Source organism: Chinchilla lanigera, unplaced genomic scaffold, assembly GCF_000276665.1.
Source record: "Chinchilla lanigera isolate Chin_1 unplaced genomic scaffold, ChiLan1.0 scaffold00107, whole genome shotgun sequence".
In the NCBI taxonomy this organism is placed as follows: Eukaryota; Metazoa; Chordata; class Mammalia; order Rodentia; family Chinchillidae; genus Chinchilla; species Chinchilla lanigera.
In genome coordinates, this window is record NW_004955508.1 from 4,356,093 (window position 1) to 4,383,810 (window position 27,718).

At 43.8% G+C, this 27,718-nt stretch overlaps 1 protein-coding gene and 1 long non-coding RNA gene across 2 annotated transcripts; both read right to left on the reverse strand.

Moving 5' to 3' along the window:
- Positions 1-13,928: 13,928 nt before the first annotated feature.
- Positions 13,929-16,478, reverse strand: LOC102019827. Its single transcript, XR_264395.2, has 2 exons — positions 14,715-16,478; positions 13,929-14,395 (listed from the first exon to the last, which is right to left on the reverse strand). It is a non-coding gene; the product is annotated as an uncharacterized LOC102019827 (long non-coding RNA).
- An 826-nt stretch (positions 16,479-17,304) lies between these two features.
- LOC106146962 lies at positions 17,305-26,595 on the reverse strand. Its single transcript, XM_013506247.1, has 4 exons — positions 26,015-26,595; positions 25,469-25,563; positions 22,631-22,698; positions 17,305-17,588 (listed from the first exon to the last, which is right to left on the reverse strand). Exons 1-4 carry the CDS (start codon positions 26,593-26,595, stop codon positions 17,535-17,537), a joined length of 798 nt encoding a protein of 265 aa, XP_013361701.1. The 3' UTR covers positions 17,305-17,534.
- Positions 26,596-27,718: the final 1,123 nt, after the last annotated feature.

Consider the following 27,718-nt stretch of genomic DNA (forward strand, 5'->3'; position numbering starts at 1 on the left):
GGATTTTCCCCCCAAAGTCTCCAGCATTGCAGATACCTTGATATTAGCTCAGCTCAGTGGAGACCCATGTTGGCCTTCTGACCCTTAGCATTATAAAACAATAACTGTGTATTTTAAGCCACCAAGTTAGTGGTGATTCATTATACGAGCAATTCAGCAGCTGACTAAAATATAGCCAAAGTTCACTGTTGTTGCTATTACTAGAATACAAAGCACACCTGGGCTCCTAAGGGAACTAAGGAGACATGGCTTTTGTGTTTTGCACTTATTATTCATATCCAAGTCCCTTAAAATTTTCAGAATCCAGGTTTTCTTTTCTCCTAGTTGGAAAAGTTTGAGAATCTTAGACAGGAGAATTGTGACTGCATCTGTGTAATTTACACAACAGACTGTCTCTGAAACCCACTATCATGAATAAGAGCCATATAACTACCTCGAGATTATCATTTTATGGCAATCTTGAACCATCTAGTATTTGAATCGGAGCTTTTGTGGATATTTGTTTACTCCGAAAGTGGGTGGTTTTTGATCCCTGCCTGTTCCAGCTCCCCTGAAGTTGTTCAGGATACTGGGCCATTTCTCTATGGCAGTCTGAGCCTCCCTGAAGTGCCCAACCAACAGGGCTGAGGCTCTGGCCAGAAGACAAAACTCCTATATGGACAAGGAATCTACGCTCATCGCAATAGACTTCTGCGCCATCTTCTGGAATCTGTGGCCACTGAGGATGCACCATGCCACCTACTTGATCTCCTTTGCTTGGTCTTTTTCCACATCTCCCATCTCCTGGCTTACCCCTCTCCTGGAAGGAGTCCAGTCCTGTAGCCCAATCACCTGGAAAGGATTCATATTTTAGCTTCACGTCATCACCTAGCTTCCAAGGGCCCTTGTGTCTGCTACTTTATGCTCTCCGCCACCTAATACCATGTGCAGAGGTCCTCAAATGATGCTGCCCTCCTGCTCCCTTGGATGGAAAATTCCCAGGATTTGGAGACAAGCACAAGATGAAAGTGGCATTTGGCCCTACTTCTGGGCTCTTTATTGCTGGGAATTGCTCATCTTTTTCCTGAGTGGAGAGTACCATGGTACCTCTGATACGTCTTCTGTTGCTCCTGTTCGCTTCCTTGCCCTAGGCTTTCTCAAATCCACCCGGCTGCAAGCCCGGTGTTCGCCTAGATGATACAGTATGCCAGTCCTAAAGTGTAATAGGCTGACGGAATGCAGCGTTGTCTGGTGTTATTTACTATCAGATGCACACACACGCACTTGCATACATTTGTTCTCAATGGACATGACACACGGTTCCATATATAGAAAATCAGGCTTCTCCACTTTCATTCAATTTTCTTCCCTTCCGCTCCCGCATTAAAGGAATGCTCTCTCTTCCTGAGCTAAATGCCTTGCCTGTGCTGTTTTCCACATTTTTCTTTTTCCCTGTTGGAATCACTGTTTCTCTCATCAACACTTTCAGTCTCTTATTTTCCTCCCACAGCAGGTACATGGACCCAGCTCTTTCATTTGACTTCACTGCCTTTTTTCATATTCTTTTGTTTCAGGCAAGGCTTCTGCATGAGTGCTTGTGCTCACCTCACAGTCTCCCCTCAGAGCCCCGCAATTTGTGTGAGAGCCGCCGCAGCTATGATCTTAGGCATCCCCTAACTGCCACACCCACTAGCTTCTTTTTAAATTTTTTGCTTGTTTGCTGAATACTTTAGATTTTCCAAAGTTCTCAAAGGGACAAAAGCGTAGACAGAACAGTATGGTAAACACATATAACTGTTACTTAGTTTAACTATTGTGAATATTTTCTTGTAATTGTCTCATCTGTTTTTTGCACAATTATTCAACAAATTACAGAAATCTAACCTTTCACTCTGCAATAATTCAGGATGCATTGCTGAAAAGTAAGATCTCTTTCCTACATACAGTATCATATCACGCCTAACAAAATTAACAGTAATTCTGTAATAACATCTTATGCATACATTCCACATTCCATGTTCCTCAATTGTCCTGGAAGTGTGTTTCCAGCAGGTATGTCGAGTCTTGGCTGCAGACACGGATACTCACCTTGTTGGGAATGGTGCGTTGGTCTCCACCAGTGGCTTGACTGCAGGCCCAGCCTCTGCTGAGCAGCTCCTTCTGGAAAGGCTTCCCTTGCTTTCCACCAGACTGATCCTTTAGCTCTCCATTTTCTACTCTTTACCCACCTGTTTTCTTCATAGACCTTTCCCTTGCTACATTTTTTCAGTATTAGTGCATCATAAGATTCTGTCCTAAGCTTTTCATTCTCACCTTAAAGTTGCTTCTTGGAAAATAATTCTACCCAATAATATTCTACCATATGTCTATACCATCCATTGCATGGCTGTACTACATTTTGTTCATCCATTTATCAACTCATGGATATTTGGATTGTTCCCACTTCTTGGCTGTTATGAATAATGCTGCGAAGAACAGCATTTGTACACAGTCTTTTGTATTTGTATACAAGCACTTATGTGGACATATGTTTTAATTTCTCTTGGGTATATATTTAGGAGAAGGATGGCTGGGCCATATGGAAACTTTTTTTTTTTTTTTTGGTTTTTCTCTGGTACCGGGAACCGAACTCACGACCTTGCGCTTGCCAAGCAGGCGCTTTGCCGCTGAGCTAAATCCCCAGCCCCCATATGGAAACTTTAATGTTCTGGGGAACTGTCAAACTGTTTTCTCATGTGGCTGTTCTGTTTCCCAATCCTACCAGCAATGTATGAAGGTTCTGACTTCCCTACATTTTCCCCAGTGCTTGTCAGTGTCTATCTTGTGCTCATCCTACAGGGTATGAGGTGGTATCTCATTGAGGTTTTGATTTGCAGATCCCTCATGAGGAATAATTTAAATATCTTGTCGTGTGTTTATTGAGCATTGATGTATTTTCTTTGGAGAAATGTCCATTTGGATCCTTCAGTTTTTCACTTGGGTTGCTTGCCTTTTTATTATTCAGTTGTAAGAGAGAGTTTTTATATATATTTTAAATACAAGTCCTTTTTCAAAATATAATTTGCAAATATTTTCTGCTGTTCTGTGGCCCGTTTTATGATACTTCTTAATCATCTTTATACACACAGTTTCCAGCACAATAAATACTCATTGTTAATAGAATTCAGTTGAATTCCTCGTATATCTTTAAGGCAAAGTCTTTAATCATCTTTTTAACTCTTCACTCAACTTCAACTTTCTTAGCTTTCTTTCTTAGAGCATAAGAAAAATGCAAATAAAAATGAAGACTATGAAGAATTTGGACCAGATATCAGAAATATTTCTGTGTTAGTCAGTTTTGTTACTGTGATAAATCCTGAGATAATCAACTTGCAAAGAAGAAAGGTTTATTTTGGCTCGTAGTTTTGGAGATTCTGGTCCTTGATTGGTTGGCCCTGTTGCCTTTGGGTCAGGAGTAAGGCAGCACACGGTGGTAGGGAGTGCATAGTAGAGCAGTTTGCTCACCTCATGGTGCCCAAGAAGCAAAGAGAGCTAGAGGAAGGGGTGGGGTCCCACTATCCCCTTTGAGGGCATTTCCCCAATTTCTCTAATTACTTACTAAGACTCTCTCTCTCTCTCTCTGTCTCTGTCTCTCTCTCTCTCTCACTTGCTCTGTTTTTTGAGACAGGTTTTTTCTATGTAGTTCAGGCTGGCCTTGAACTCACTTTGCAGCCCAGGCTGGCCTCGAATTTGTGATGATCCTCCTGCCTCAGCCTGCCGACTGCTGGGATTACAGGTATGTACCATCACACCCCACTATTAAATCACCTAAAGTGTCCACCACCTCCCAATAGCACCACACTGGGACATTTAACCTCCAAATTATTACACATGGGACTTTGGGAGACATTTACTCTCCAAATGATTATAATTTAAAACTCTAAATATGATGACATTTGAACAATAGATGTTCAATAAATTAGTTAACTTTTGCTGGCCTCATTTTATTCACCTATAAATCAGAGAGAGGTTTGGGAGTATTTGATCATCTCTAAGCTTGCTTCCACTCTGAGAAGCTTAATGATACCAGAAGTCAAGGTCAATCCTTATGGCATGCAGGGCCCAAAGATAGCCCACTTATAAGAATCACAGCCTGCCTTGCTTGTTGCTGTATCTCCAACGCAAGCAATGTGACCTGTACATAGTAGTTGATAAGCTAAATCCTCGGTAAATGTATTGAGTCCTAAAGCTGTAAAGATCATGAAGATGTTGATGATCCCCACACTTGTATCTCCAGCCTGGACTCTTTTTCTGACTAAGTGCTTCCGTCTGCAGCTTTAGTAGGCATTACAACTGTTACACTTCAAAGCAGAATGTTCGATTTCTCTAAACTTGTTCTCCACCCTCCATCCCATACCAGGCTTCTTAATTTCAGGAAATGGGCCTACCTCCACTGAGCTGCTCAGGCAGAAGTTTAGTGTTATGGTTTGTGTCTGGGTGTCCCCCCAAAACCTCATGTGGTCATGGAGCAGGCTTTTAGAGTTTGATTGATTATGGGTGTGAGAGCTGCACCTGCCCTGGGGTGGATAGTTTGCATATGTAAGGGAGAGGAAGAGGCTGCTTGTGGCTATTCCTGGCTTTTGTGGTTGTGTTCTGCCGCCATGAGCTGTAGCCCTCTGCCATGTGCCACTCTGCCTTGTAACCTGCCAAGTATAGACTAAAAACTCCACAAACTGTAAGCAAAATAAACCTTTCCTTCCTTAATTTTGGGTGTCAGGTATTTTGTCCCAGCAGCGAGAGAAAAGTAACCAAGACATTTAGGAATCATGCGTAACCACTTTACCTCCTTAAATGGCACCAGTTCATCAAAAGGCTGTATCAGTCCTATCTTCACAGTGTCCTCAAATCTGACCACTTCTTACCCTATCCACAGCTTACTGCTCTCTCCTATGTGACTGTCTTCTCTTCCCTAGATTCCCAGAGTAGCCTCCTACCTGATCGTCCTGAATCTATTCTCCCCTACCTATGATCTGTTCTGTAGACAAGAGCCATGGGGCTCTCTAAAAACTTAAAGCGGATCATATCGTTGCCTAGTGCGAATCTCCAGACTTCCTGTCACATTCAAAATCACTCCGAAGTTCTGACCATAGCTCCAAAAGCTCAAGTGATCTGGATCTGGTGTTACCTCCTATCTCCCTCAGCTGACTCAAATCTGGCCTTACTGGCTGCCTTATGCTTCTAGAACTTACCATCACACTCTTCGATAGGGCTTTGCATCTACTGACCTCTGCCTGCAATACTGATTCACCTGTGATTCCACTGGCTCACAGCCTTGCTTCACTCAGGCCTCTGCTCAAATGTCACAACCTCAGGGAGGCTTAGAATCCCCTCCTGCAACTAACTGATCCTTTATTTTATTTTACTTTATATAGTGGGGATTGCACATGTTAGGCAAGTACTCTACCAGTAAGCCACATCCCTAGCTCTCAATCATTTATTTTGCTTTATTTGCTTTTGTTCATTTATAGTGCTTGAAGTATCTTAAGTTATAGTACATATTTGTTCCTTGCTTCTTAGATGTCTCTGCCCCTAAAATGCCAGCTTTATATGAGCATAGATCTTGCTCTTGTTTACTACTTGTTTTCTGATGTATTTCTAATGCTAAGCATCATTCTTAGCACATTATAAACATTCAGTGAATGTTGTTCAATAAATGAATGCATTGATGGTATCGGAATTTATCATCTGAAAGCAAACCCTGGGTTTGTGTCATCTACTGGGTAATCTTGGGAAATCATCTAATCTCTCCAGGTCTCAGTTTTCTCACCTGTAACACTGAGCTAGTAGAACTAGTGAGTCCTAAATGACTGTTGGGAGGATTAGAACTAAGAGATGAAGAGGCCTGAAATAAGGTGCACAAGTCATAGACCTATAACTACTCATGAAAAGAAAACATCTTTCTTTATGCATTACTTGGTTGCAGATAAAGGGGATCATTGCTATCAATTGAATGCCCTCTCCAAAATTCATGATGAAATTTATTTGCCACTGTGACAAAACTGGGAGACGAACCCTGTACAAGATGATTAGGTCATGGATGGATTAATGCTGTTATTACAGTAGCGGCTTTGGTGCGAAAGTGAGCTCGCTCTCTTTCTCTCTGACCCCTGCAAGCTGGCTTGTTCTTCCACCATGACACGACATAGCCTCAAGGCCCTTGACTGATGTCACTACTTTTATTGTTTATAACTTACCCAGATTATACAGTTTGAATCTCATGTGTCCCCAGAGGTCCTTGTGTTAAATGACACAAACCCAGAGAGATGCTATTGAAAGGTGGGGAAACTTTCAAGAGGGGTTTTTGAGAGATCTTTAGATCATCAAGGGGAATGCTCTGAAGGGGACTGTGGGACCCTAACACCTTCCTCTTCCTCTCTTTTGGATTATGGCCAGGAGGTGAGCAGTTTGGGCCCATCATGCACTCCCCATTATGATGTGCTGCCTTGCCACAGGCCCAATTGATAATGAGTGCGAACAGTGACCCCACACAAACCTTTTCTAAGTTGATTATCTCAGGTATTTGTTACAGTAATAGAAATCTAACAAACCCAGACTCAGGTATTCTGTTAATGCAGCAGAAAGCAGACTAAGGCAACCATCTACTATGTTCTCTTTGAACTATAAATTATTGATTGAAAACATCATGCTAGACACGATGGAAGGAAATGAATCGATTTCAGATTCACAGAGCTGGGTTTAGATGCCAGCCAAAATACTCAGGCTTGGTGGTACTGCTTTCTCCTTCAAGTCAGGGCACTGCTGTGTGCTATGGACGACAGCAGCATTGGAAGGGATGACTCAAAATGATCTCAGTTTGTAGCTAATTTGGTCTTGTGACCAGGCCACAGGCAACGCCTCATCAGGGGTAATAATTTCCTTTGCAGCTCTCTGCTAAGAGACCCAGAGACAATGTGAAATACGGCACAGCCATTACAAATATGAGGCATTTCACTGTGTTCTGACTTGGAACTGTGAATATTGTAGAGTTAGCAACTCAAGTTGCAGGTCAAATACACAGTGCCAACACACAGCAGCAATACTCCACTGTACTCGTATACAGGATTCTACCTATATGCACATAAACACACAGAGAAAGGCTCAGAACAATGGAAAACACATCAGCTATATTCTGAAGTGGCTCAGTCCCCCAGGAATGGGGAATACTGAATGTCCTGTCATGGGCGGAAGTCCTACACCACAGAATAGTAGCCAATCCAAAGGAGTATAGCGGCCCTAAGGAAGAACTTCACACAAGCTCGGGGTGGTTGTGCCTATAAATGAATCTTGGACCCATAAGTCAGAATTGTTTGTCTGTCTTTGATTTGAACTGCTGAGATGCCCAACCCACATTCCATGTGAACACAGAAAATAGTAAATGATATAATTTATGGCCAATAGAAACAAACTGAGAGCTTTGCCAGTTGCTCTTGCTGGAAATCACTGGCTTTCAAGAGGGTTATTAACTTGGGTTGACGTCTCTGTCAGGCGTATGTGGACCCTTCTGAGAGTGAGCCACCAGCAGGCCTTTGTACTCCACTGAGATTTCAGACAAATGTTCCGTTGGCCAGCAGTCAGGCAAGACTGAGCGCTTTCATGGGAAGGTGGGAGGGTCCCTTCTGTCACGGGCATTGAGTCCGCCATAGGAGTCTCCTACAGGCTACCACTTCTTAGGAAGCAGCTCCCTAGGTGATGAGACAACATGGGGTAGTAGGATTGATTGACCGAGACCAGTGGGATCGACATACGACAGAGAAGTAGTGACGGCAAAGCCCTCTGGGGAGGTGACCAGAGGAGGCAAGCTTGGCCCTCAGAGGAGAAGGGCAGTTGTGCTGCTGGTAGCAATGGTTCCATTGTGAAACTTAGACACCTGTCTGTCTCACTTTGCCCCGCCTTCAGCATTGTGCTAATGAAATAGCAGATGCGGCCCAGAACTTGGGGGTTATCTGTGGCCCTGGGGATGGAGGAATTATCCTTGGTAAGATTCCCACTTCATATTTTGTGTATCTTAGCTCAGACTTTTAGCTCTGTCTCAGGTTAGAATTTTTCTTGCATCCAAGGAGGATGATTTCATTGGTTTCTGCTATATAGGACTAGAGTTTACTTGTAGATGACTGGTATGGGGTTTCAAACATTATTGTTACTTAAAAATTCTTGTAGGGCAATTACTCTGGACCCAGCTGTTATGGTTTAGGTTTTTTTTTTTTTTTTGCAAGGGGAACAATATAATACAGGACACATATTTTATAAGATTATTTATAACAGTCACTCAAAGAATGATATACAAAAGAGTGCAGGAAATCTGTCCACACACTAAACACCAGAGAATCTAGCCAAGGGCCTGGATCCCATGGAAATGTCCTGCATGAGTCCAGCTGAAGACCTAGAACCTGTAAGAATGCCTCCCATGAATCCAACTGGAGGCCTGGAGCCCAAGACAATGTCTCATGCAGGCCTGTTTCACAGATCTGTGCTGGGAAGGCCCCAAGGTTAGTGGTGGAAGCTAAAAATTCTGTGCCAGTGGAATAAAGGATCTGTGCTAGCAGGCTGAGGGATCTGCACTGGAGCCAGGAAGCAATGCTCAAAGTAAGAATCAGAGCCCCCGCAAAAGGTACCACAGCCATCCTCAGCAACAGTGAGGTCCCAAGCTCCTCTGATGATGAGGAAAGCCGAGTTCCCATCAGGAAAGCCAATGCAGCAAGCTTCTTCAGGAGACTGAGCTGTGCACCTCCTTTTGTTCGAGAGCCAGGAAGCGATGCTCAGAGTGAGGACCAGAGCTCCCCCAAAGTGAACTAAAGCCATTCTCAGTGCCGACAAGGTCCTGAGCTCCTCGGAGGATGAAAACAGCTGAGTTCATCAGGAAAGCTAACATGACGAGCTCCTCCAACAGAACCAACAGCTGCTTACAGCTTCTACCAGCTCCAACAGCCTTTCTCAATTCCCAACAGCCTCTTTCTTCTTCAGTTCGGCCTCTTATGCTGCTGGCAACAATCCCCAGGTGGGCCTCCCACACCCAGCGCCACGCTTACTCAGTTCAGCTGGGTATTATAAGTTGACCACCAACTGTCAATCCACCACACCAGCACAGCTCTAAACACTACAGATATTGTCTTTTAATGCTCACAACAGTCAACATAAAACACAGTTGAAGACTACTTTATCCACAGTTCACATGCAGGGATGCTGAAGCTGATTCTCTAATCAAGGCCTCCAGAAACACACCCTCCCAATGCTCTGCACCTTGGCCCCTCGTTGGACTGGAGGACATAACAGTGGTGGCCGTGGTAGTGGCAGAAATGCAGATTTATGATCTCTCGCAGAGCCTCTGACTCAGAATCTGACCTCTCTAAGTGACTTTTCCTGGACAGTCACGTGCAAGTACCACTGATTTCGCATAGTTTTTCATTTTTGGAGAGATGAGGTGAGTGATTAGCTTTCCCTATCTATATAGCTAGATAGCTCATTGTACGGAGTCAAGTTGGATTTTTTATGTATTTTTTTTTTTTTTGTCTTTTTGAGCAAGGGTCTTGCCATGCAGTTCAGATTGGCTTTGAGCTTACTTTGTAGCCCCGGCTGGTCTCCAACTAGAGACGATCCTCCTGCCTCAGCCTCCTGAGTGCTGGGATTATAGGTATGCACCACCACACCCAGCTTTTTCTGCATCATTTTCCCTCCTTGTTTATAGTTCACTCCTCAGGTAGAGAAACCAAGGACAGCAGGTTAGGATTAGCCAGTTAACTAGGGCTCATTCAAGCAGGATGTAGTGCATGCCGAGTGTTGGGACCAATGGTGACTGGGAAGCAGTTGGGCACAAAGGAAATCACAAGATCTCGTCCTTACCTGAGTACTTTATCCCCATGTGGAGAAAAGATATATAAGCACCTGAGGGGAGGGGGACTGTGTTTTATGGGGGCAGGAGCATTGTCTAAGTAATGCCTTTCCCTGGTGCTATGTAAAATGATTCCTTTGGCCCCAGTACCTTCTTTTCTGATGGTTTCTCTGCACTACAGGTCCACTTGTTAATGACAGGAGTAAATTTCCTGTACTGTTGATCATACTAGGCATGGAACTAATGATAGTAGTGTCCAGTGGTTTTCAAAATTTCAAGAAAATTAAATTAGCGATTCTTGAAACCTCGCTATGAAAAGACATATGATGCATTGATCTCTGTGTTTTTTCCTGCCTCCCCCAAAGGCACCTGCAAGGTCCTGTAGAAGTCTAGGGTTCAAGGAACAAGGATTTAGGGCACTGCTCAGGTCGGCAGATCTGTCAGCCTTATCGAGAGTAAATATCATGGAGCACCTGTTGTATATGATAGCCTGTCCCAAGCTCTGGAAATACAGCAAAAGGTAAAATACACCCCCCGCATGAAAGACAGGCAGCCAGATAAGGTGTGAACAAGTATCAGCTGCGGCGCAGGCCGAGTGAGGGGGCCCCAGTACAGGGCGGGCTCCAGGCTCCAGGGTGGGAGAGGGCGGAGGGGTAGGTGTGGGGGAGGGTGGCACAGAGCAGATGGAACGTGAGCAGGCTTTCGGCGGGTTTGTGCAAGGGGAGAAAGTAAAATCTGCAGGGAGAGGAGGGCTGCACCCACATCAGAGGAGAACAAGCAACAGGGGTACAGATGTCCGTGGTGTACTCGGGGCCTGGTTAGCTGAGAATCAGATACAGTAGCAAGGCATTCCGAACGGGAAAATGGGAAGCAGCTAGGGTTTGAGTGACAGGTTAGGAAAATCTAAAGCGATTTAGAGGCAATTGAGAGAGCTGAATGAGTCAGCTTAGGGGAGAAAATCTCATTGTGACGAAAAACACAAGTGAGATAAGACAAAAATGAGATGTCAAGCTGCTCAGATGCAGCTTTTGACATGGGCTTGCGGGAAACGCCGAGAAAACCTCGGTGACACATGGCTCTGAGGCTGCCCCTCTCCCCGAAGGGTCATACGCCTTCCTGATCGCTGAAGGCGAGTGGCATCATCTTCCCCGTCAGGCTTCAAGAAGTGTGTGACTCATCCGAAGTCACCCAGCGGAGGACTCCCAGGCCTGACTCACAGGCCTTCCCAGAAGAGGCTTCTCCGAGCAGGAGCAGGGATGTGTGGTCCCCAGACAAGCTGGTGACAGCAGCTTCCGGGCCAGCTCAAGGCCCCTGGCCCTTTCTCCTCGGCCCACACCCAGGGAAGGGAAATCCGGGGACCCCCTGCCCCCGTGTAGCTGCAGCCATGTCGACTGTGACACTCTTGCGGCCCAGGGACTCTGGAGAATGGCCTCATGTTCAAGCCTCTCCTGAAACCGTCAAAACTAACACTTGAGTGTGTGAACACGTACAAATACAGTCACTCTGGAAGCCAGCGTGAGCCTCGGTGCTGACCTGGCTGAGGGGAGAGGCCACGTTCAGCCTGCCCTGGAAGGGGCCACGCTGCCAGCTTCTGTCGGGGAGAGGCATAGGATATTGTTCTCTCCTCAGACACACCCTGATGGTAACACCTTTGGGCTAGCCAGCCTTCATCTCTGCTCTTTCTTTCTGTGTCTTTCCTGCACAGCCAACAGCCTGACTTTGTCCAGCAGCTGCCTGGAATGAAGTGGATTCTCCATGTGCAAACCTAACCAAGGCCTTTGCCTGGTCACCCGGACTCTCACCCGGTGACTGAGGTGTAAGCCAGCTGGCTTCACAAGGCGCATGTTCATCTCTGTCACCATTACTTGGATGCACACACCAACACAAAGCAAATGACGCACCAGACTTGATGTCACACACATACGACGGAGCTGGAGTGGGAGCTCTTATGAAAGTTCAAAAAGATGCTGCTACTGAGAGAAACTATTGTAAATGACAGTGTTCCACATATGCTCTCCCTCCTTCTCTCTCTCCTCATAAGAATCCAGAGATATGGGGAGGGCACACTGTAGGGACAGGTGCACAAAGACAGAGCATCTGCCCGCCCCATCCTGGTCCTTGGGTGCCAGAGATTGAGTTCTTCCCAGCAACTGCACAGGATGGGTGAGTGAGATTATCAGGAAAGGGCAGACACGGGGGAGGACAGCTGTTGGTCGTCCCCATTAGTGGACAATGACTTTCTGGCAGGAAGGGTGACCTGGACTTCCCAGCACCTGCCTCAGAATTTCCAGGAGTCTATTCCTGAAGCCCTGGGTGAAGGCAGGGGCATTCTGTGGCGCCCGCCGGTCAGAGAGCATGTCAGCCACGGTGGCAGCCAGTGACTCAGCTCTGATGGGAAGGCCAGGCGTCCTGGTGCAGTCAGCACCGGACTCGTCCACCGAAGGAAGGATCCTTCCAGCAACCCCTGGACTATGCCACCTCTTCATAGTAAATCTGCAGTCACCTCGTTACTGATCTGAACCAGCTAGTTTTTCTGGTTAAAAAGAATTCAGCAGGTGTGGTGGTGTATGCCTATAATCCCAGCATTTGGGAGGCTGAGGCAGGAGGATTGCCATGAGTTTAAGGGTAACCTGGACTACATAGTGAGTTTAAGATCAGCCTGGACTACATAATGAGACTCTGTCTCAAAAAACAAAACAAAACACTAAACTAAACTAAACAGAATTCAAAAGGAACTAAAGGCTGTATATTTAATAGATTTAATAATTATTATTAAATAAAAATCAAGAATTTGCTTGTACTGGGACCAGGGAGATAGCTCAGTGGCATAAGTGCCTGCCTGGCAAGCGCAAGGTCCTGAGTTTGATTGCTGGTACCAAAAAAAAAAAAAAAAAAAAAAAAAAGACAAAGAATTCACTTATACTTATAAAATTAATAATTAATTCAATAGATATTTAAGTACAGTTGGGCCTCCATGTCCACAGGTTCTTCATTCTCAGGTCTAACCAATGGTGATCAAAAGGGCTTTTTTTGTCTTTTTGGGACAGGGTCTCGCTGTGCACCTCAGGCTGGCTTTGAGCTCACTTTATAGCCCAGGCTGGTGTCGAACTCGCAACGATCCTCCTGTCTCAGCCTCCTGAGTGCTGGGATTACAGGCGTGCGCCACCACACCCCACTTGTTTTTTTTTTTTTTAAATTGCATCTGTATAGAGCAAGAACAGATTTTCTTCCTGTCATTTTCAGAACAATATGGTATAGCAATTATTTATATAGCATTTCTGTTATATTAAATATATAAGGAATTGAGATTATCTCAAGTTTATGGGAGGATGTTCATAGGTTCTGTGTAAATACTATGCTATTTTTAAAAGGGACCTGAACATCCTTGGGTTTCAGTACCTGGGGGAGCCCGAGAACTAATTCTCCATTGATATCTCAAGAGACTGGGGCAGCCGTATCAACACCACACCTGCCATTGTAACACAGGGAAATTAGCCTGTTTTATGTCTTCTGCTTACGTTCTCCATATCTAACCCCAAGCCCTTGAAGATGCGTGTGAATGAATGAATGAACATGCACATTAGAGGATTTATTACTTTACTTTTCTTTCTGACTTTCTCTTCTTGAAGTAAGTTCAAGTAGTAAACCATTCAACTAGCACCTGTCCTTATTCACTTTACAGTTATAGCCATCAGGGGTACAACCTAGTTCTGAATGTGGTTATAAAGTTTCTCAAGGGCTTTCAGGAAATATTGGAAGTCGCAGAGACTGAGTCATTTTCAAACCAGTTGTTTCCATGGTTGTCAGCATTTTATTTTATTTTATTTTTTTTCTGGTACCGGGAATCGAACTCACGACCTTGCGCTTGCCAGGCAGGCGCTGTGCCGCTGAGCTAAATCCCCAGCCCCTCAGCACTTGATTTTAAAGAAAGCTTTGCATTTTAGACTGGGTTTAGAGTTAGAGGAAAGTTGAGAAACTAGCATGGAGAATTGCCATATACCCAACACCCATGTTCACCAATTGCTAACATCTTACATTAGCATAGAACGTTTGTTATAACAAATGAACCAATACTCATACATTCTTATTAACCAAAGTGCATGCTTTATTCAATTCCCTTCATTTTAAAACAGTTTCCATTTTCTGTCCTAGGAAGGTATCTCGTGTGTCATGTTACACTGAGCTGACACATCTCCTGAGGTTACTCTGGCCTTTGACAATTTTCTCACACTGTCCTTGTTTTTGATGAGCCAGAGCATTTTGAGAGTGATGGTCAAGTATTTATAGGATTTCCTTTAATGTGAGTTCAATGCTTTTCTTGTGGTTAGACTGGGGTTACGGGTTTGAGAGGGAGCCCACAGAGCAAAGTGCAGCCTCATCACACGAATCTCATGACGCATGGTGTCAAGGGGCAGGCCGGCAGCAAGAGTCATCTGTGTTCACGTAGTCCTCCATCTGGGGTACGTTGTTAGCTTTCTTCTCAGTGAAGTCGCTCTTCCCCACTTCTGCATACTGTGCTCTTTGGAAGGGAGTCACCATGTGCAGCCTACCCTGAAGGAGTGGGTTATGCGCCAACGCCTTGAGAGGGATACTCAGCTTATTGAATCTCACCCTGCCCTTCATTTCCTTCCTCTCTTCCTTTCTTCCTTTCTTCCTTCCTCCCTCCCTCCCCCTACTTTTCCTCCTCCCTCCCCCTTTCCTTCTTTTTTCTTTTCTCTTCTTTCTTGGCAGTTCTGGGGATTAGTGGCATGTGCCTATAATTCCAGCACTCTGGGAGGCTGAAGCAGGAGGGATTGCAAGTTCAAACTCATCCCAGGCAACTTAGGGAAACTATCTCAGAAGGGGAGGATGGGCCGGGGATGTAGCTTACCTTGCCTTTTAACAGGAAGGAAACATATCCATCTCTGTTTGCTGTCTTCTGACTCTCTTAAGAACACGCTGACTTGCGAACCATGGCATTTGACTTTAAAAAGAACTTTCCTGGGATTTAACATTTCTAAGTGTATCTCAGTATGCACACCTCAACACACTGCATCACAAGATTGTATAACACAGGCCACGTGCCTTTCCTGCAGGTGGGGAGGTCCCCTTCAAAACAAGCCTAAAAGGATGAATTGTTCAGGGCCCGCCTGGCAAAGCCCCCTGCCTTGTCCACCTGCAGGCTGCTAGGTGTACGGAGGCCTAATCACCAAGCCAGGAAAAGTGACCCTCCACCTGCCTCAATAGGGAGGAATCAGAAAGGACATATCCCAAAACAGCACTGAAGTGAGGCTCTTTTCATTGTATAAAGTGTATCAATAAAATCTGCAAACAGCATTTGTTCCTATGCACCAGGTCTACCATTATGAAAAGGCAACAGGAGAGAGTGCATTGTCATTGAGAGAAGTTAGGCACAGAATTTCATACAGAGGTTGTGGAAAAGAGGACTTTTCTTTAAAGAGAGACTGAAAGTCCAACAAGAATAAACGTGGTGGGTTAGGAAACAGCACTTATACCTTAGCGCGATACATTTTTATGATTTGGTGAAAAATAACTCCACCCTGAGAAGAATCCACCCCTTACTTCAGTTCCCTCCAGAGGCCATCTCATCACTCCCAACCACCCTGCCTCTCCGCTGGGCAGGGAGGAGCACGGAGCAAACCCACATGGATCATTTCTCTCTCTCTGTTTTCCTCCTTATTGTCTGGACTTTGAAGTCCAATGTCATGTAAACATTAACTTGCTTCTTAAATAAAGCCAACAAGAGCAAACTGTAATCTGAACATGTGATTTACCCACCACTTTCCCAGGCGCTCTAAGGATTCTGACTTCTCTACCAGCATGTCTCTGTCTTGTAGAGTTAGTTTGGAAATCCTCGTTTTCTTATGTAAGTGTTTTCCAAAGAATGCCTTTTAGAGATGATTTTAGGTACTGCTACTCATCATTTTCTTCTGAATATGTTTAAATCTAACATGTTTTGATTTGAAGAAGAAAGCATGATAAACAGCAGTACAAGGGGTAAAATACAGGGCAAAACTTATCACTGGCTGTAGTTTGGGACCCACTGATGATGGCTTTGATGCATGTCTGTCAGGTGAAATTGATTGCATATGTAAAACCTTACGCATCTAACTTTAGGAACAGCTCACAGCAGCTAACACTGCACGCTTTTTGGTTTTGCTAATCACAAGCCACTGGTATGCACATCACCAACGGTAGTTTGGTTGTTGGTTTTAAATACAGTTGGGCCGATCGCGATAGTCTAAGTTGCCCTGGTAAACACCTCAACTTAGCAAACCGTATGCTACATGAATGCAATCTTTGCACAGCTGGTGACAAAGGGGAGGTTTTCTGAATTTGCTTTGAAGATTTTTAAGATTTTTCTCCTAGGTTACATTTTATTTTTTCCCCATACTAAGGGTGTCAACATAAAGTGAATTTTCCTAATATGCATAGCTTTACTATACATTGCTACCTGGGTTGCTGAAGAAATAGCCCCTTAGTCTTAAGAATTTAACTGTTTAAAAATTAGGTCTTAATCACTCCCTGGCTGTCTTTACTGTGGTGTGTGTTCTTCTGCGATGTACCTGTTATTCAGAATTGGCTGGCCAGACCTGAATTGTATAGTTGTATGATCTCAAATAAATTAAAACTGGTACTGAAAAAAATGCTAATTCCTTTGTTTTTTCCTGAACTGAGATGTTTTTCCTCGACACACGATTAAATATTTGTGAACATTTGCTGAATTACTCTTTGGTTAATCTTTTTCAACAGCAGGAAGCTTAGATTTTTGTAAATTTCCTCTGAGGACCATTTCTGATTAGTTAACCTTTTCTAAATATCAAACAGACCAGTCGCACTCAATTCTATAACCTCCATGATCAGCTTGTATTTAACCATAAAACATGTTTGCTAACTGAAAATAAAGTTTTTGGTTGTTTTGATTTGCTTTTGAGAATTGTCACAGGCACAGAACAAACTAGCCATTGGTTGTGTGCCTGTGAAAATAACAAAGTTCTGAATTTATCTGGAAATATGATCACTACTGTTTATGTGCAGCTTCCAAAGAGTACATTTGTGCTGTCATTCTGCTTGTCAACTCTCATTTTTTCTTTGTAGATATACTCCTCATTTTGTAAAGTGACTTAAATTGCTTTATTGAGTCTAAGCATTAGTGATAACACACCTGATTAACTTTGAAAGCAGGACCATTTCATCACATTGTTTATGAATAACACACTAACATTCTTTTCATTCACACCCATTCTCCCATCATTTCTTCTCTCTGCCCTCCCTTCTTCCCTCCTTTCTTTCCTTCCTTCATCAAACATTTACTGAGCATCACATCAGGCGCTATGCTAAATGTTGGAGAGTCAATGAGAGATAAACTCTTACTGTCCATGAAACTTAGCCTATTGATTTAAGAATCTTTCTTTCTTGTCTGTTGCAAAGGATACTGGGAGAAAACACACTAAAAGAATTCAAGAACAAGAAAGATTACACAAACAGTTTTACTGAGTTGAAGGAAAAGTATATCACCGACCTTTAGCTGTTGCAGAGTAACCTTCTTTTGGGGCTCTGGCTATATCTTCTTTTCCCCAAAAAACTGACTTTGGGAAGGGTATTCTTCCTCTTGTAGCATAAATGGCCTCTGATGGGAGGACAGCAGTTGGATGAGACCCAGGGCAGCAGGAGAGGCCTCCTAGAAAACTCAAGTGCCCACACTCATCTGGTGTGGCTGCCTAAGGCCCCAGCTCGAGGGCTCCTGTAGAAAACCACAAATGCACAGGAAATTGGGGAAAATCAGATAAAGGCAAACCATTAAATGCCATGTACAGAAGGGAAACAGTTAAGAATTAACCCATATTAATTTAAGGCTCCAGGAGTGAGTGGTGCAACGGTTTAGTTAATGAAAAGCTAACCTCCAGAGCCAGGCAGGCCATTTGAGGCAATGACTAATGGCTTTCAGGGCCATCAAGGAGCAGGTGGCTGGACAAAGAGACCTATCGCAGAGAGAAGGACAAATCGCTGTGGGAACTAGGAATGTGTGCTGTATAATAGATTGTTATGGGTTTGTTTGTGCATCCATCCACCCATGCATACATCTAATCACACATCCATTTCCTGGGCTATTCATCAAATACTTGTTGGGTACCACTGTCCTTCACAATACTACTGGAAATACAGCAGTGATCACGCCTTCATGGAGATTAGCACATCAAACAGTCAACGGGAATGATGGTAGGGATTATACAAGCAAAAAGGCAATGGTGAAACTTGGATCTGATGGATTTGGTGCATTTCTTTGGAATACCAGGGCCCAAAGAACCTTCCAATGGCACCTGCTTTCTAAATTCTTTCTCTAGACTATAAGACACTATACGCATCCACATTTTAGGGTCAGGTTCATCTATACTTAGATCTTCAATCCTGCCCAAACAAGGAGTATGAGACTCTTGGCTATCTGTACTTGCCTAGCAATCAACTTTTTGAGTTCATGTCCCTGGATTTCCTTGAGCCCAGTGTTCAATCTCCATGACCCCATTGAAATCCCTATACTAGCCCATGGAACTGGGCTAGAATCTGGCTGTGGTAGTCCATGTAGAGTGCCTGGAGAGTATAGCCCACTGACAGAGGTGAACAAACCCAAACGTGAGAGGGGTTAAACATCTGGAGCCCAGGTCAGGAGGTATAGTTCACAGATACCATAATCTATAGGAAACGTGTTGCTTCTAGCAGGCTCTGCCAAAGATAATTAGCACTGGGCTATTATTTGGCGATAATTTAGTGGTAAGAGTAAGGGGTCTCTTTGTACATGAAAGCAGGGAAAGGACCATTCATTAACTGGGACAAAACAGAAGGGTATAGGATGGATACCACTCAAGGAAGGGTGCTTGTCCTTGAAGAATCTAGAAGAGCTGAGGAGGAAGACATTACAGATAGCCTGGCACATGACTGCTCTGGTCCATTTGGAAAGATTGTCTCATAAAAAAGACACATGTTGTCATAATTTTATTCATTCATCCTCCTGTTTTTTGTTTGTTCTTAGTATATACTATGGTCTAGACACTACTGAAGATAAATTAATAGATAAGACATAATCCATTTTCTCTTGGAATCCACAGTCTAATGGGAAACACAGACTCATAAACAACTAATTAAAATACTCAAATTGGGTATCTCTGACACGAGGGACATCAGAGCAGGACAAATCCAGTGCTTCTCAGGAAAGCAAGGAAAAGCACTTCTCAGTGAGTTCTAAAGAATAAGAATCTTGGGCTGGGGATTTAGCTCAGTGGCACAGCACCTGCCTGACAAGCACAAGGTCGTGAGTTCGATTTCTGGTACTGGAAAAAAAAAAAAAAAAGAATGAGTCTGACGTGGATAGGAAGGACTCCTATTCTTGATAGGACTTATCTCTTAATGGAAAAAGATGTGAGGAGTAGTCTACCATGAATCTGTGAGCCTTCTTGGCAAATACAGCTCTTACTGTTAACCAGTGAAGTTCAGTTAATTTAGAATCAGTGTGGGAATCATTTACTGGGACCTGAATTAAAAAAGCATTGAATCTACAAAGCCAAGGACTACATCCTTGAGCAGAGTTAGAAGACATGGTGCTGGGCATGGTGGCACACACCTGTAATCCCAGTTCTCTGGGAGAGTGAAGCAGGAGGATTGCAAATCTGAGCCCAGCCTGGGCAACTAAACATTTTAGTGAAATCCCATCTCAAAAAAAAAAAAAAAAAAAAAGGGCTGGGGATGAAGATCAGCGCCAAGGCTAAGTGGGGGGGAGGGGGAGACATGCTAACTGAGAGATCCAATCTGCTTAGCCGGATACTCCAATTTCTTTTTCCCAAATTACTATTGGTCATTGGTTTAACCTAGAACTTTCAGGGTTGTGTAAGAACATCCTTTCATTTGCTGAACAAAAGTAAAAACGGGAATGGGAATACAGAAGAAACCTCTTCTGTATTCAAAGGAGGCCCCTAGAAGTAATTTCCATTGATAGTCAACTGGAGGGTTTAAATTTGCATTTTCCCAGAGCCCTAAGCCCTTCCTCCTGCGGGCCCCTGCATGAGTCTGCTAGAACTATCCTAAGAAAACACCACAGGTTGGATGGCTTCCACAACAAAAATTTATTCTCTTACATTTCTAGAGTCTTGAAGTCCAAGAGCAAGGTGTTGGCAGGGTTGGTTTCCTCTGAGGCCTTGAGGATGGCTACCTTCTTGCTGCCTCTTCACATGGTGTTTTTTTTCTGTGCACCCACACCCTTAGTGGGGCTTTTGTGTGCCAAATTTCCCCCTCTTATAAGGAGCCAGTGGTATTTAGTGTCTACCATGATGCTCTCATTTTAAACTAATCATTACTTTGAAGGCCCAACTTCCAAGTACAGCAACATTCTAAAATACTGAGTTTGGGGCTTCGACATATGAATCTTGGAGAGATACAACTAAGCTCATAACACTTCCCTTCTGCAGATTCTTGCCGTCTGGTTGCTCTGTGATTCACTGTGTAGGAAATGGTATGAACCACAGAGAAAGCCAGTGACCATATTAATGGGTTTCTGCCTAAATAAAAATTCTGCTAAATCATCATGGTGGCGAGCCAATATGGCGTGGGCCACTGGAGGCCGTGTGGCAAGCTCCACCTTCCTCCTCCCCAGTCAAACTACAACTTCCTACTTTCTTTTTACAACATCCTGTTTCCTTTTTCCCGCCCCCTGCCCGATCACTATCTGCCTGTCACACAGACTGCCCGCTAAACCCCCACTCCCAGCCTAGCCCTATATACCATTGTTCTCCTGGCCAGGCCCTCAGAAGCTTCACATCCTCCTTCTCTTCTGTGGTCTTCTCCATGCCCGCAATAAAGGCATTTTTTACTTTGTCCTGTTTTACTTGCGCCAAAAGACCTAACACATATAGTGTCTGCTTCCTAAATAAAGAATGTCCACTTGAATTCAAGTGTGAGGTGGAAGAGGCTTAAGACATGCACCCTGCTGTGCTTAGCTGTACTCTACTGCAGAGGCAGCCTCCTTTCATGCTTTTCTAGGATTTGGGAAGACTCATGAAGTTTTAAGAGAGAGAAAGAAATTTCCAACAAAGACAGCATAACTATCTGATTTGTATCTTAGAATCACATGGGAGAAATACTGACCACTAGGCAATGAGGAGACAACTAAGAAGTCCTTCAAGGTCTCAGGCTGCTTTTCAGAAGCAAACTACTATGTAATAACAGGCCAACACGGGAGGAAGTCGACAAACGCCACAAGGCATGGTTAGTACTACTTTGAAAATCACCGTTTCCTGTTTGCTAACAAACCTCCTTCTTTTCCAGGGTCCTTGCTCAATCTTAACAGGTTTTGTTTGCCAGTGAGTGGCCTTAGGTTAATTCACTCAAGCCAGTTGTTTTCATTTTATATTTCTGATCTCTGCCAGTCCCATCCTTTTCTTCCTTTCCCTCTCATCAACCTTCTCAGTTGTCTTTGTTGTCTTTAATCCATTTCATTTGTTTTTATTTCTCCCAAGCCCTCCAAGTGCTTCTTGGCTACTCTCCTAACTTACATCTGCACCGACTCTAAACTCTATGGAAGGAATGACATCAGATACACCTTGACCAACCCTATTACTCCTTAATTAGCTGATAATATGCTTTGTGAAAAGAAATATCTTCTTGGCTATTATTACTAATGTTGAAAGTCTTTTCATATTCTTATGGTCAATTGTATTTCTGACTTTGTGACTTCTGTTTATATCCTTTGTCTGTGTCTTAATTGATTTAGGTATTTGAACTCTTAGCCTTTCTTCTTTTAAACATCTTATTTTCTCCCAACAGACTAAATATTCTTTAAAATGTTGTCACAGAGGCATAAAGCATACTGGGTAACTAAAATTTTGCAGAAATTTTTAAAAACCATGAAGAGAACTCCATTCAGTATGAAAGGCTGTAAATTTTGTACATAAGAGAAGTAAATATGGTAGATTGACTAATTAGTGAGTTGGTTTCCAGGAAATGGGTCTGCTTCTGACTAATTAGTGAGTTGGTTTCCAGGAAATGGGTCTGCTTCCTTTACTACTATATCTGTCTCAGATACCTCAAGGTACGACTACCTTTTCTAGTTTTATGTGTCAATTTTACCTCATATTTATATTTTCTTTTTCTTTTTTAATCATATAGGCAAAGTTTTTTGTTTTGTTTTGTTTTTTTAATTAGGGAATGAACCCAGCACCTTCACACTGTGGTATATTCCCAACCTCTTTTATTTTTTGAGATAAGGTCTAGCTAAGTAGACAGATTGCCCAGGCTGGGCTTGAAATTGCAATCCTCAGCCTGCCAGGGTGTTAGGATTACAGGTGTGTGCCGCCACACCCTGCTCTGCAGTGTTTTATTGTGGAAAATTTTAGAATACACGGGTACAGACAATTGTAGCAGATTTTTTTGGTGCCTACTCCCTAGTCATTCCCCTTCTCCCTTGTTGGCCAAGCCCAGGTTTTGTTCATATATACACTTAAGCCTGTTAATTGGATTCTTTAATTCTTTAGCTTTACTACTTTATTATCTTTTGGAGAATTACACTATCAGGAAGTGAAAGAGAAACGAGCTGTTTTCATCGCCCCAGGCTCTTCAGTGAGAGGGGGCCTGTGCAGCCCCACTGGCAGAGGGTCTCTTCAGTCAGCCGTGCGCAGCCAGGCTGCCTTGGCCTTGGTTGTACAGGGTCATTTAGAAGGCGCTCATACGAGTTCCTATAAAAAGGTCTAAAGTGGATTCAGTGTGGCTGTTTGCAGAATGTCACTAGACATCCATACTTACAAAGTCCTTAGGTGAAAGAGCCTGGCACATGAAGTGACGTATGACAGATGTTGACATCTTGCCTGACCCTGGGGGAGAAAGGAAGAGTAAACCAGACTAAACCAGATGCAGACTTGTGTTTGCATGTGTGTGTGCACGCACGTGTGACTTTGTCTGATTTAAACTGGAAGCATTCTGATATGGTGACATTGCATATATATAGCTAGAGGCCTGGGGACTCTGAGGGTACAAATTAAACGTCCCAAATACAGTCTGTTGCAGGGACAGATTCAGAGAACCAGGAAATGCACACACAATGTGTTAAAGCCAAATAAGGTCCAATGTACCAATGTGCTAGGTTGTTTGGTTTCTTTGTTTGTTTCTTACAAATTTCTTTTAATTGTTTGACTTACTACAATATAGTTGGATTCTCAGTTTCTTCATTCCAATGTGGCTTGATGGGTTTAAAAGCATATGGAGAACATTGGTCTCACAGACATATTGTTTTCAACAAGAGCATTTTAATAACCTTTTCATATAATTGTGGCTATTTTTCTTTGACACTACACCAAAATTCGACAAATGATTATTTCTTAAAGGTCAGTAGCAATGTGGAATCTAGAACTACACCAGTGACACTTTGGTATTCTATTATATTAAAAATCCATCAGACTGTTTTGCAATTGGAATAGTTTTTATGCATATATGTCCTTCTCCTTTTCCTCTTCCCCTCTGCTCTCCCTCCTCCTTCTTCATTATCCATAGGTTATTTGGAAAAAATGGCTCATTGAGTGGAGTGTTCTTAAAAGCTGTCCAGATATTCTTTCACATTAATTCCTTTAAGAAGTGGAGCCGAATTCCCCTGTCCTTGACTGAGGGCTGAACAGAGTAACTTTCCTCTAATAAACAGAATGTGGGAGAATGACAGAAGCACTGGGGGTTGATCATAAAAGGCACTGAGGATTTTGTCTTGTCCCTTTCTTGGATCACATGCTTTGAAGGAAGCTAGCTTTCATACTGTGAAGATACCCAAAGCCCTGTAGAGAGGTCCACATGGGAGAAACTGAGCCTTCTGCCAACAGGCAACAAGGAAAGGAGGCTGTCTTAGTTACTTTTCTCTTGTTGCTGAGACAAAATACCCAACACCCAAAGTTAAAGGGGGAAAGGTTTATTTAGCTCACAATTTGTAGAGGTTTCAGTCCATAATCAGCTGGGTCCAAGGCAAGATGGCACATGGCAGAGGGGCAATAGTTTATGGCAGCAAATGACAGCAAAAACCAAGTGAGAACAAGAAGGGGAAAACAAGCCTTTTTCTGCCCCTTTTATTTTATCCAGTCTACTCAGATTAGGGTGGTGCCAATCCAGTTAGCGGACTGATCCAACACTCATTCACCCTTAATCCCAGCACCCTTAATCCCAGCATTGCACTATGAATCAATTACAAACTCTCGACTCAGTTGCCTGTGAAAAAAACCCCATCTAAAAGTGCATGAGGCTTTGGGGGGACATATAAACAACAACCATAACCGAGGCCTCCTGCCGACAGCCATGTAAGTCAGCCTTTTTGGGAGCAGAGCTTTCAGTACCCATCAATCCATTACCGAACTGCAGCGTATCAGACATCTTGACTGCAGCTGCATGAGAAACTTACTCAGAACCACTTACAGAAGTGCTCTCAACTTCTTGACCACAGAAACTGTCAGATCATAAATGTTTGTTTTAAATCACTGTTTAGGGCTAATTTGTTATTCAACAAGAGATATCTAATATTCTGAGTTGTGCAGATCTTCTAAATCTTGGCACATTTTTTATTTAATATTTTAAAATCACGGCCCCCAAAAACTTATTAGAAAAAGGCTTAAATATCAGAAAGCTGCTGAGCACAGGGTGGCAGATACATTTTTTGAAATTCTAATTCTTTTCTTGAAAGCACAAATGTTCTCATTGGCATTAAAGAAGTTCAGTTGTTTCCCTTTAAGTGGTGAGCTTACTTTGTTCATTTTTTAGAAAATGTCTACCAAGCACCTATATCCAAGGAATTATACTGGTATTCAAATAAAAGAGGTGTTTTCTAGAAAAGGGGCTAGTTCAGCTAGCAACTCAAAATAACCACAGAATTGCTTTCCCTCAAGATACTGAATGCTATGTGGAGCCTTTGCTTTGTGAATATTTCCCATTTTGTCACACAGAATATTAAAATCATGTACTTAAGGTTCAAAATAGAGTAAAATGAACATTAAGGATGTTGAATGAAACTGGCTTCTCTACCCATCACCCCTGCAAATATACCAGTGAAAAATACACTAACGGCGAGCACAGTTTAGTGCCACTGCCCTGATTCATTTGTACCAAGTTTCACTTGTGTCCACAATTTTAAGTGTAAACGTCAATAGAGTAAAAAATGCAAAAAATTTAGTATTATGGTAAAAAGTTTTGATCTTGTAGATCCCCTAAAAGTGTCTCAGGGACCTGCAGAGGTTCACCCAGGGACCCAGGAACGAAGCAACCTGGGGCAAGTGCCAGGTACCTTTGTGAAATCTCACAGAATACACTACCAGTGGTTTTAACTCCCTAGGAAAGGTTAGGGGAGTGTGCAGTTTATTTAAAATGTTTAGAACAAAACTAACTTACTATTTTGGTTGTATCTCCCATAAAGAACTATAGTTCTGAGAAATGACTTTATCTTCTTACTTTGTGATACACATATATTCCTTCCTTCTCAGATATCAGTGATCAGTGATCACTGATCAGTGATCACTTCCTTCTCAGTGATCAGTGAAAACGAGTCTCATTCCCTCTCACCCCTTACCCCTGCACCTTAACGCCTCCCTTTTGCCTCAGTAACTTTCAGACCCTCACATGTCTTGAAGCTTTTCCTTTGGACTTTCCGTTCTTCTCGTTTCCTCCAAAAGCTCCCATCTGCCACCAATTGTTTTGGCCAGGTTGTCTGGTGCCTTCGGGGGAGAAAGGTGAAAATAGGTCCCCTCAGATAGGCTGGAGTCTAAGGGATGAGACGGGAGCAGAAGGTCTTAGGAAGGAGGCTTCACGCCTCTACAATCCCAGGATATGAGCTGGATTAGTGGGGACCAGGGGAAAGTTATCTGCTTGGGAACACAGGCAGCAGGCCAGGATCCACAGATCTTCCCCCTCCCAGCCATTGTTCACGCCTGCCCCGCAAAGCCCGCATTCTCGCCTGATGCAGTATGCGCTAGAAGTAGCAAAAGAGCTGTGGGATCCACGTGTGGGACCCACGTGTGGGATCCTGTGGCTTGTGCCTTGGGGCCAACCTCGACTCTTCTTTCAAGAAAACAGGAAGTGCAAGGCTGGAAAAAAGGGGGTCTGGAACCATCCAGCCACCGGCCTTTACCCAGTAAACACACCCAAGAGGGAGAGGGGAGAATGTACCCAACGCCAACAAAGCCGCAGCAGGCAGAAGCGCTAGGCTGAGGCAAGCCTCGACGCCCACGGGGCAGAAAATCCAGACGCGGCACAGCTACGATCCGAAGGGTTGCATCAGACTCCTTCCTCACACTCTGTTTCTCTAACTCACTAACGACCCCTGGAGGTCGCTCCACGCCTGCAGAAACAGACCACGCCACCAGACTCTCTCCCGCTTTCCAAAACACTGCAGTTCCGGTTCGGATTTTTTTTTTCGCGAAGCTTTCTGGGAAATGTAGTCCTTGTCCAGAGGATTCTGGGAGTCGTAGTTCCAACTGTTTCCTGTGCGCACGCGCGTATCGATGGCCCTGTCTTGTATGGGTCCATGGCTCTGGAATAAGGTGTGATCCCCTGTACCTGGCTTGCTTTAGTCTTGCTACGGAATGAGACATGACAGGCTTTTGTCCGCTCGAGACCTGACTCTTACGGAAGCATGCGATAATCTCCGTGGCAGGGACGTGGGGATAGAGCATAAATGCCAGAGGACTAGGCTTGGAGTCAGATCCTTGGGGTGTAGGATAGAGCCAGACTGGGGGTGACGAGTCCATGAGCGAAAGATTCCAGATGAAGAGGGCTCAGATCTCAATGAGCAGGGCTGCCACCTTGAAAGAACCCCGAAAGAGTAACACGGAGGAGATGGGTGGTACCCCGGACCGTGAATGCTATGGTTCACTTCAGGAGAGGTATCTAACCCCAGTTTCATTTTGCCACCACCGCCGTGGCTGCTGGTTCGTGGGGCCGCAGGGTGGTGGCACTGGGGACCGAGCGAGTGAGTCCGGGGAGAAGTGATGAGAGCCCACGTGGATAGTAGCAGTGCGAACTGAGTGGATGCGGAGCCGTCAGGAAGAGGGAGGAGTTGAGAATTCTCAGATTTTTGATGTGTGCAGCAGAATGTCTGCAGATATTCCCAGCAGTGACATCCTTATTCATAACTGTCTCAGCTTCATATGGATGTGCACACGTTTGCAATAGTCACAGGACTTAAAGGTACAGACACTGACCCCAGGCCATTCGTGCTCATACCTACACAGCTCACAGTTATACCTACACTTGGGCTATGGTTTGAATGTGTCCCCCGAAGTTCATGAATTGGAAACTTTACTCCTAATGCAATAGTGTTGGGAAGAGGTGCCTAATTAAAAGTGATTATATGAAGAGGGCTCTAGCCCCGTGAATAGATTAAAATGGTTACTCAGGAATGGGCTAATTTTCTCTGTAGTGCATTTGCAGTTAAAGTTAGTTTGGCCTGTTCTTGCCGTTTCAATGTCTTGAAGTCTTCTGCCATGCTATGGTGCAACATCAAAGCCCTCACCAGATGTGGTCTTTCAGTCTTGGACTTTTTGCCCACAGAACTGTGAACAAATAAATTTCTTTTCTTTATAAATTGCCAGGCTCTGGTGTTCTGATATAGTATCAGGAAACAGACTAAGACACCTTGTGAACACACGTGTGTGTAAATATAAACAGCACATAGCTATTTATGATCACATATACTCCCTGCCACAAACAAAGTTCCTGATAAATGTATCCACCTCAGGTTAAAGATTCTCTGCCATCTTGGGCTAAGTGTGGCCCCCATGTTGAATAATCCAGGTTGATTTCTTAGAATGACTGTGGAAACGTCACACCCAGCTGTCTTTTGTCTTTCCTCTCTGACATTTGGTAGTCCCC

What these genes read in the sequence shown, in the direction of transcription:
- LOC106146962 (XM_013506247.1), bottom strand. Translation starts at nt 26,595, where the DNA reads ATGGACTCGTCACCCCCAGTCTGGCTCTATCCTACACCCCAAGGATCT. An exon ending in AAGGAAAAGCTTCAAGACAT is followed by an intron (nt 22,699 to 25,468) that starts GTGAGGGTCTGA and finishes TTTCTCCCCCAG; the next exon opens with GGTCAGGCAAGATGTCAACA. An exon ending in CTCTTTCACCTAAGGACTTT is followed by an intron (nt 17,589 to 22,630) that starts GTAAGTATGGAT and finishes GGTTTTCTACAG; the next exon opens with GAGCCCTCGAGCTGGGGCCT.